Consider the following 10048-nt stretch of genomic DNA (forward strand, 5'->3'; position numbering starts at 1 on the left):
TCCGGTACTGGTCAATTTGTCCCAGGCTGGCTGACTGTTGGCGAGGGCGGCCTTTTCTTACTGTTGGGAAGCACAGTTGCTCCAAATGTAGTTAGATTGCATTTGTTCAAAACTCTGCTTTATATTTAGATCAAAATATTACATAAAACACCCAGACTGAAAACAAAATTGCAGACTCATGCATTTTCAGGATTCAGAAGCTCCTTCTGGTTCTCCCCCCTCAAAAAAAGTGTACCCGATATCATCACTAAGCAAGTTTCTTTAGGTTATTCAGGTACTCCATGGCAGACATTCCAAAAGATGTTCATATGTGTCTTCACATTCTCTGTACACATCCCTCCCATTGCCTGTTACAGATAGTTGTTGTTCTTATTTATTTATATCCCACCTTTCCCCCAAGTTGGGATTCAAGGCAGCTCCCAAATTATTTTCAAGAAAACAACAATCACTGGAAGGTGAGGCTGCTTTATTTCAGAAAACAAAATTCAAGTACAGCAATCTTTTGTTTGGAGACCAGAAACAAGTCACAGTGGCAGTAAGCATGTTTGGGAGACGTCCACAAAGGAACTGACACGTGGATTCTGTAAGAGTTCATTCAGGGGGGCTGCTCACTCTTCCTTCTCTTCCTCCAAGAGGCATCGTCTTCCCCTTGCCCACCTCCAAAGTCCTAATCCCCACCCACCAGGCCCTGGTCCCACGATCCTGAGGACTTCCAGCCTCCAAATGTTGTGTGTATTCAGCGTCTGCACTGCTTGGCACCACCGCCTTGGAAGAGGTGGGCTCCCTACTCCTCCCGCTGGGAGACCCTCAGTCCGATTTCTCCTTCTCCTTCATGTGGAGGAACACAATGCTGAACAGGAAGAGGCCCACCATCATGGAGAAGGCACTGGCATAGTAGGGGTACGCCGAGGGGATGAATCGCTCATACTGCGTGTGCTGGAGGGGGCGCACCGATACCTGGCAAAGGCGGGAAATAGAGCAAGGTGTGAGAAGGCTTCCCAGGAGGCACCCACACTCACAGGTGGGGAGCAGTACTGTCTCCCACCTTATGGGCAACAAGCAGGCTTCTTGCAAAGCACACACCCAGCAGAGAAAAACCACTATCGAGTCAAAGATTTAATCACTATAATTAATAAATATATCCAGCTCCTCTATTAAAAGCACACAGAGCAGACTGCAGCATAATCATTAAAGGCCTGTGGTGTTAGGAGGACTGGAGAATGATTCTGCCCCTCTCACAGGGCAATTGCAGTGAAATGTCAAAACTGCCCTGAATCATTCTCAGCTCACTGAGTTCCTCCAATGAGAGCCCTGTCCGGGAGCCCCTCATCTCACATTCCCGAAGGGAAAAGGGGTCAGGATAGCTCTTTGGTAGCCCAGGCACTGTGGGCCAGGGATGGGGAATCTGCAACCATTGGCCATGGCAGCTTGGGTTGCCTATTGAACATAAGAACCACCACCTTCTGGATCAGGCCAGTGGCCCATCTAGTCCAGCATTCTGTTCTTACAAGTGGCTGACCAGATGCTGGTGGGAAACCAGCAAGCACAATTTGAGCACAAGAACAACTCTCCCCTTCTGTGGTTTCTAGCAATTATCTTCTAATGGGCTTGTCTTTTTACTGTTAGCTAGCTTGAGAGATTGGGGCCCCAAGATTTACAGGTGGCACCATCCATGGTATCTTTCCACCAGGCTCTTGGACCAGAAGCTCCTTCCTTGCCCAGGCCAAGGCTCTTCTTACCTGGGTGGAGGAGTACAGGTGGGTGTAGCCCAGCCGGTTGTAATCCACTTTGAACTGGAATACTCCATAGACGTCGGGCAGCTTGAACTGGACACTGTACTTGCCTCCTAGGAGCCAAACACATTTCAGGGGGTCTCAGGCCAACTTGTGGTCAACATGCAAAGAAAGTGAATGAGTCCCCCCCCCCTCCTTCCCCTGTACATTTCAACAACCTATCCTAACTCCTGTCATTCTGACCTGGAAGCGTAATAATTTCTGTGGCTCCGGTGGCCACGCTACCCTTAATCCAGTAGAATCTGTGCCCATTATACAGTTGGGAACTGGAGGTCGCCTCCCAAGTAGGAAATTCAAGCCCTGCTCAGAGCACACCTGGTGAAATTCACGCCTCAAGTAGGACTAGCATTGGCTGCAACCCTCAGCCCCAGCGCAAATTCTCTGCATATATCCCTCTCATTGGCTGTTGCAGCTAGTTACTGTTATTTTTATTTTATTTCTTTATATCCCACCTTTCTCCCAAGTTGGGATTCAAGACAGCTTACAACATTATGAAATGCAAAATAAGAAAAGCAAACTAGTTATAAGACAGTAATTCAAATACAGTATATCAAAACACATTTAGAACCAGCAATTAAAATCCAGTTCGCCCTGACAGCAGCCCATCGATCAACACCACCTGCACTTTAGCTTTCAAAGACCTGTCTAAACAATAAGGTGTCAGCATGCTGACAGAAGAATAGGAGGGAACCAGTTTAACCTCGCACGCGGGGGGGGGGGAATTCCACAATCAGGGAGCAGCCACTGAAAAGGCTCTCCCTCTTTTTCTTTCTCTCTCTTGTGTCACCGCCAGCTGTGCCTCACATGCTTTTGGGACTGAGTTAAGATGCTGAAGCTGATGATTTTAGCAGCTGGGTAGGTTCAGACAGTATACGTGACAGGTCTCTCAATGCGTATCGGAATTTCTCATCACCATCCAACATCACTATGACAATTTATTTTTGTTAAAGCGGAGGTGTTAGGATACTGAAAACCTGGGTCATAACAGACTGCAAACCTGCATACAAGCTACTCACCTCTGGCCAGAAATGAATCTTTTCTAAAAAGGAACAGAGGTGGTTTCACCTCTTCCCCACTCCTAGGTCACAGTGGAGGGGGCACAGGCAAATGGGGACAGCATAAATTCTGAAATTTTCAAGGGGCTGACAAGGCATGACTGAGAAAGTATTGGGGAGAAAACGGAACCAGCTTACCATTCTTCTTGAGGAAAGTTCTCACAAACGGGTCGATGCGGACAAATTCAAGCTGGATATCATCGCCATCAAAGGGGACCCACTTCCCATCAGAGAGCTTCTCAATTACGATACTGTATTCCTGAGAAGGGGGAGGGGGAGCGAGTGTCATTGGCCGGCTAAAAAGGCATGTGCAGACTGTGAAGGGAACTCTTAAGCTCTGGCTGCAAAGGATGGTTTAAAAATCTCACCACCAGGTCTGTGACGGTGTAGGCACTAGGGGGCGCTACCTCCCCCACCCGGTGGTGGGACACCTCTCCCACACGAAGGACGCCTTCCTCCTTGAACACCCAGCGCGACAAAGCCATAGCCAGCTCATAGTTCCCCGTCTGGGAGTACCTGAGTTTATGTGAGAAGAGGAAGCCAAGGAATGAGTGTTACCAGTAACATTTGCTCAAGGGATGTTGCATATCCACAGAAATTCAACTCCAGTACAGGAAGATTAACCAGCGTCATTTGCACAGCAGATCAAGCATGGTCTGCATTGACCTTCGCCAACCTAGAGACTACCTGGCTGGGGGTAGTGCGTGCCAGTTTGCATTTCTTGGTACAGAAAATATTGATCTGGTGTGCAGAGATCTTTCCCATTCTAATTAATTCAAGAGGGTTCTGGACGCTTCTCTGTGTGGAAGAAGCAAGCAGGAGTTTACTGATGTTTGGTTTATTCCTTCAGGGAAGCTGAGTACAGCTGGTTTAAACTGGTTCTGTTATCTCTTTCTGTCAAGGTCATGCTGCCTATAAAAGTAGGGCCAGAAGGAGCCCGAGTTTCACTCTCTCTCTTTTCGCTCTGGTGTGGTGTTCCATATATAGTGTTAAGGTTTAGTCTTATTAATGCCTCTCAGCCTAACCTACCTCCGAGGGATGTTGTGAGGATTAAATGGGGAGGGAGAGAACTATATATACCACTTTAAGCAACTTGGAGGGGGGGGGGAAGTGAAGTAATAAATAAGACAGAACCGTCTCCGTCAAAGGAGCCTCATGCACACAGAAGGTGGGCATCGTTTGGAACACAAGAACGGAGTGGAAACCCAACTGTACCTCTGGGAGCCAGGGGTAGCTTTCTGCACAGCAGAGTTGAAGAAGGCATCGCTGAAGAAATCCAGGGAACCGCTGAAGACAACACGGGCGTTATTCCGGGCCTGGAGTCCCGCAATCAGGAGCGTGTTCTTCCCAACAGCATGAGGGTACTAAGGGGGGCAAAATGACTGGTCAGCACAGGTGAACCATTTTTCCGAGAGGATGCCAATTGCCATCAGGGGCAGACTTTGGGCTCTCAAATTTCAGGTGTCCTGTGCTCCATCCTACAGCATTGTTTTGGCGCCCCCTGCGGTCCCGAACCAAAAGGAAAGCAATTGGAGCCTGGCACCAAGGTACTTTTTGTCAGCAGGTTTTTTAAAAAAGGCAAGCCCTCCCCCCATCCTTCATGTCATACCTGTGTGATGGGTTTGTCAGGAAAGAAGGAGTAAGAGGTTGAGGAGCCAGTCAGGATATCGAGAACTAAAGGGTTGTCAGGATCAGCCACCATCCTGCAGGGGGGGGGGGGGGAATTGGTTGTGAAGGAGATATCCGACAGCAGGGGAGAAGTTTCCTTCCAAGACTCAGTTCAAGACACCCATGTGCCCCTCCAGGTGGGAGCCCCCAAATATTAATAATGTATTTCTGGAAAGCACTTGGTGCAAGACCCAACACTGTCTTGAAAGGAGGCTCTTCTCTTTATCCTTAGGATTATAAATGCAGTAAAGATGAAGAAAAATCATGGGAGGTATCCACTGCTAGTGCTACTTAGAGTAGTCCTGTTGAAATTTATGGACAACAGGACTAACTTGGGCCAATTCATTTGAGTGGGTCTACTGAGAATGACTTGGCTGGAGAAAGCCCCATGAGCTGGGACTGTAGCCAAGTAGTTACCAAATTTTCTTGCTGTCTAGATGAAGACATAGTCTCTTCGCTCAGTAAACTGGCCAAGAGCACCAGCTCCTATAGCTGTGGCCAAACACAAGCCCCACGTTGCAGGAGACTCACCCAACTCCCCGAAAGAGGATGGGATTCAGAGGCTTCTTCCCCACAATAGTCGGAGCCTTCAGGAGGCTCTCAGAATCTGCCACGATGAGGGTGTGCTGCAAAGAGACCGCAGTTAAAACCTTTTGGGGACTGCCAACTCTACAGGGAGGTTCAGTCAATGCTTCATCAAATGACAATGTGGCTAACACTTTGCCTTAGAAGAAGAAGCCATAATCCTCTGCCCACCAGCCCCAACTCCGCCTTTCTGCCCTCTCCAACTTTCTCTGCAACACACAAAGGCTGTATTTGGATGGTTACAGCTCAGCACCATCAACCAAGATATGCACAAGCATTTGAATTACAAGGGCAGCCCCTTCATGCACGTCACAATTCAACCAAGTAGTCTCCATATAGCTGTAGCTCCCCATTTCATCTGAGTCGGACATCTACAGTTACTAGCCAGAATATTTAACCATAGTTTGAACCATATTTTTGATACTGGCTTGTTCTAATGCTGGTAGCCAAAGTTTCCAGGTTCCCGATAAAACAGGAAACAATGGTTAACTGCAATTCTCCTCATTTCATTCATTTCGCTGCAAACGGAAAAAAGAGAAGAGGCTGCAAAAGTTGAGATATGATTGTCAGAAAATAGCCAGTGGCTGCTGGCATTCTATTTCCATGTTGGGGCCGAAAGCAGATTCTTCTGATCAATTAACTGGTAAATTGGTATATGTTATTTGTATTTCAAATATATGTGTAGATGTTGTAGCAAGCACCATCTTGGAAGCAGCTTTCCCTCCTCTGTGGCAGTGAAGAGGCTGTGGCCTTTTCTAAGATGCTGGCTGCCACCTACTGCCTTCACAAGAGCTTAATGGTTAATGCAAGCAACTGTTTCAAAACAACTACATATTTACTACATAGACAGCCGGTCTACCCAACAGTTTGCATCCTGCTACTTACCTGACCCAGATCAGAGACATCATAGTTGTGATGGTCAATGACAGCTGTCTTCTCCTCGTCAAATTCTATGCCACATTCACTTCCCAGCTCTCGAAGGGGGTCGCCTAAGAATTGTCAACATTGTACTTGTTTGGAAAAAGGAGAGCCATTTATAATTAAAGCCACAAGTAGCCTGGCATCTACTTAGATACACACACAAATCACTCTCTATGTACAAAAAAATGCTCTATGCATAGAAAAAGAGGGTGGAAGTGCTCAGAGCTCTATTTTATGATGCCGCAAATGTTTACTTAACTCTATTCAAGATAGCAGCTTCCAAACAGATGCAAAGGAAGAAACAAATATTCATGCCACCTTTAAAAATGACAGCAGACAGAAATAAACCCTTTTGCTCTGCTTTGAAATAATGGCTATGTAGACCAGGGGTAGGCAACCTAAGGCCCGTGGGCCGGATGCAGCCCAATCGTCTTCTCAATCCGGCCCGTGCTGTGGACGGTCCAGGAATTGGTGTGTTTTTACATGTGTAAAATGTGCCCTTTTATTTAAAATGCATCTCTGGGTTATTTGTGGGGTCTTCCTGGTGTTTTTACATGAGTAGAATGTGTGCTTTTATTTAAAATGCATCTCTGGGTTATTTGTAGAGCATAGGAATTTGTACATATTTTTTTCCTAAATATAGTCCAGCCCACCACATGGTCTGAGGGACGGTGGAGCGGCCCATGGCTGAAAAAGGTTGCTGACCCCTGATGTAGACAGAAAAGTTCTTAATGGAAGAGCCATAAAGAAGTTGAGGCACCCTGGGTTTGTTGTTTCTTAAATCTATACTCATTCATCACTCAGGTAGAAGAAGCCAGCTGGCTCCTGCCAACCTGGTGCCCTCCCATTGCAACTCCCATCAGCTCCAGTCAGCACAGCTGCCAATACAAGTCCAAAACACCTAGAGGGTATTGGGTTGGTGAACTTTAGCTTAGGAGGTCAGTTCTCCAGCTAAATAGTGAAAGGTTCAACACATTTACAGTTAGCATTCACGCTTTAAGGTGGTCAGAAAGAGTACTTTGTCCTGTATTTCCTATTTAATTTACAGTGGTACCCAGAATTCCAGGACTGCTATAGCCAAAGGAATTCCAGGCACAGGCGGCTCAACCAAACTACAAAACAAAATGGCTGAACAACAAGAAGTTCATGGTGGGGGTAGGGAGAAGCTCTCTTTCAAGTCAAAGGCTTGGATAAAGTTCATTTTACTGACCAATATCTGAACTGGCGGCCACAAGGACGCTCCCCCCTCCATCGATGAAAGCAGCAATGGTCTCCACGTTGATGTTGCCTCCAAAATCTGAAACGAAGGGGCAATGATGCTTAAACATGTCAAAGCAAAAGCTAGATTTGCAAGAAGCAGCTTGCAGGAGGGATAATATCTGCAAACTCAGGCAAACTCAGCCCTCCAGATGTTTTGGGACTACAACTCCCATCATCCCTAGCTAACAGGACCAGTGGTCAGGGATGATGGGAGTTGCACTCCCAAAACATCTGGAGGGCCGAGTTTGCCTATGCCTGCCTCAAATGACTGATTTCCAGCAGCCAACCCCCACCCTCAAAACTCATTTTTAAAAACAAAAATCTTTTTCTAGCAAAAAGCAACACGCAGTTGTATTTATCCACGTATTCAACTAATAATAACCTGCTTACAATATGCAAAGTGTCATGCCTATCATAAGGGTGACAGAAAGAAATGCCTTCCAATCCCAACCAAAAAACCTTCAAATGAAGACCACTTCCTACGCAACAGGTGAAATATGAGCTGTTCAAGGAACAAGTGCAGAAAGCAAAACAGAATAATGACACACAAGTATTATTTATACCAGGGACATCCAACTCCCAACAGACTGTGATCTACTCACAGTATTTAAAAAATGGCAGTGATCTACCCATTGTCGTAAAAAAACAAAACTAGCAGTGATCTACCCAAAGTTGTTGAGCTTTTTTAGGAAGCCAAAGTTGTTTTTTGCTTTTTTCTAAGGAGATCGCTGGGGGGCCAGAGATCAACCAGGATCTACCAATAATACCCTGTGTAGATCACGATCTACCTGATTTATACAATAAGCACTGAACAGTTCAAGGAAGTAAAGCTCAAACAAACTTGGTGGTCTTCTCTTCTGAATAAACACAGCATAGGGTTGCACCGCAAACTTCTCTACATTGCTTCATCTGTCTTACCTTCTACAGATGGAGAGAAGATAATCAGGTTGTCATACAGGAACTCTCCATATTTAATAAGAGACAAGCCAGGGTCATCTGCAGTTCTGAAGGTGAGATCAAAGCCCCTATCTAGATTTAGAAGTGCAAGAGAAAATAAGAGACTTGTGATATTCCCAAGCACAGAGAGAAATCCAGGAATCAGTAAAGTTCTAGGTCCACTAGACACTGCTAAAAGACTGACGGGCAACTCAGGGAGTTCCAAACTCCCATTTTGCCTCTGCTGGGTAATATCAGCTGGCCTAAAACAACTCCTATGCTGCCTCTTCTTGTTTGCAAGGGGAATAGAAGCCCAATACCTGCTCTGTATAATTATTCAGGCCAATTGTTCTTTTATCCCAAAAACATTTCTAAACCATCAAATATAAAATCTCTTGAGCTGCCTAAAATGAGCTCGAGGGTTATGTTATTAAATAACAAAGTTATTACCTGGAAAAGCCTGGGAATGAGAACAAACCGTGTCCCACTCACCCTTCACCCACCCACCACTGCCTTCCACTCCTAAACCTCTAAAGCTAAGGTAGAGAGCCAGACGTAGCCCACCAGGCTTGCCCCAAGGCCACATCCCACACTAGCTCTGCACCCCCCTTCGAATGTCTGCTATTCATTTTTTGCATTTATATCTCACCAAGGAGCTCAGATCGGCAAATGCAGCTCTCCCCCTCCTCTATTCCTCACCTCAACCGCCCTGCAAGGTAGGCTTGGCTAAGAGTGACCGACTGGCCCAACGTCAGCCAGTGAGTTTCATGGCTGAGTGACGGTGGGGATTTGAATGCTGGTCCTGGTCTAACACTCTAACCACTGTGCCACACTGAAACATGTGCTGGGACTCTGATAACAGCTCCCACTCCCCTGAATGGAGGATAGAAAGGTGCGTGTGTGAGAATCTGTGCATATACAATACAACCTAGTGGTGTGATGATTCAGAGTGCTGGACAAGCACCTTCAGAGAGGCGATGCTCCGAATCCCTGGCTCAGCCATGAAACTAACTTGGGGGGGGGGCAGTCAAAGTCTCTCAGCCTGACCTACCTCACAGGGTTGTTGTGGGGGATGAAAAGAGGAACAAGAGAACCATGTGCTTGATAAATATAATAAATATATAAATGTAATTACAGGTAGGTAGCCGTGTTGGTCTGCCGTAGTCGAAACAAAATAAAAAAATTCCTTTCAGTAGCACCTTAGAGACCAACTAATTTTGTCATTGGTATGAGCTTTCGTGTGCATGCACATGAAAGCTCATACCAATGACAAAATTAGTTGGTCTCTAAGGTGCTACTGAAAGGAAATTTTTTTATTTTATATAAATGTAAGTCACCGTCCAAACCTAGGAATTCCACGTGTTGACCCCCCACACACACACCGCTGGCATGTCCCTTCCACACCCCGTCTGCTGTAAAATGCTCCCCGCTGCTGGGCCAGACCTGCCAGGCTGCGCATGAAGAGCGAGTGCGTGTCCTTCAGGTTCATGTTCTCCAGCAGCACCAGCGTGCGAATCCCGCCTCCCCCGGCCGCCGCGTCCCGCGCCAGGCATAGGAGCACCAGCGCCGCCGCTAGAGAAGCTGCCATCGACCTCCGCCGGCGCATCCCGGTAGCTCCACGCACTGCCGCCGCCATCTTGCCTTCTCCCAGTCTCCGAGCGACACGGAAGCGAACTCCGCCGCAGCCGCCAATCAGCGGACGCTGCCCTCACAGGGAAGGCGGGCACCCAAGCGTCTCCCAGCCAACCAACAGCAGGCGACGGGGCAACGTGATGCGCGCAGGAGCGAGTGCCCGCCCTGCCTTCTGCCGTGAGCCAATCGGAGACAGAC

General features: G+C 47.1%; 1 protein-coding gene across 1 annotated transcript; it reads right to left on the reverse strand.

The window, feature by feature from the left end:
- Positions 1-449: 449 nt before the first annotated feature.
- DDOST (dolichyl-diphosphooligosaccharide--protein glycosyltransferase non-catalytic subunit) lies at positions 450-9876 on the reverse strand. Its single transcript, XM_035120013.3, has 11 exons — positions 9662-9876; positions 8201-8311; positions 7233-7319; positions 5987-6090; positions 5048-5142; positions 4458-4551; positions 4064-4212; positions 3217-3364; positions 2987-3107; positions 1740-1846; positions 450-957 (listed from the first exon to the last, which is right to left on the reverse strand). The coding sequence occupies exons 1-11, from the start codon at positions 9852-9854 to the stop codon at positions 808-810; spliced, it is 1359 nt and encodes a 452-aa protein (XP_034975904.1). The 5' UTR covers positions 9855-9876; the 3' UTR covers positions 450-807.
- Positions 9877-10048: the final 172 nt, after the last annotated feature.

The sequence above is a fragment of the Zootoca vivipara genome, chromosome 6 (assembly GCF_965207765.1).
Source record: "Zootoca vivipara chromosome 6, rZooViv2.hap1.1, whole genome shotgun sequence".
In the NCBI taxonomy this organism is placed as follows: domain Eukaryota; kingdom Metazoa; phylum Chordata; class Lepidosauria; order Squamata; family Lacertidae; genus Zootoca; species Zootoca vivipara.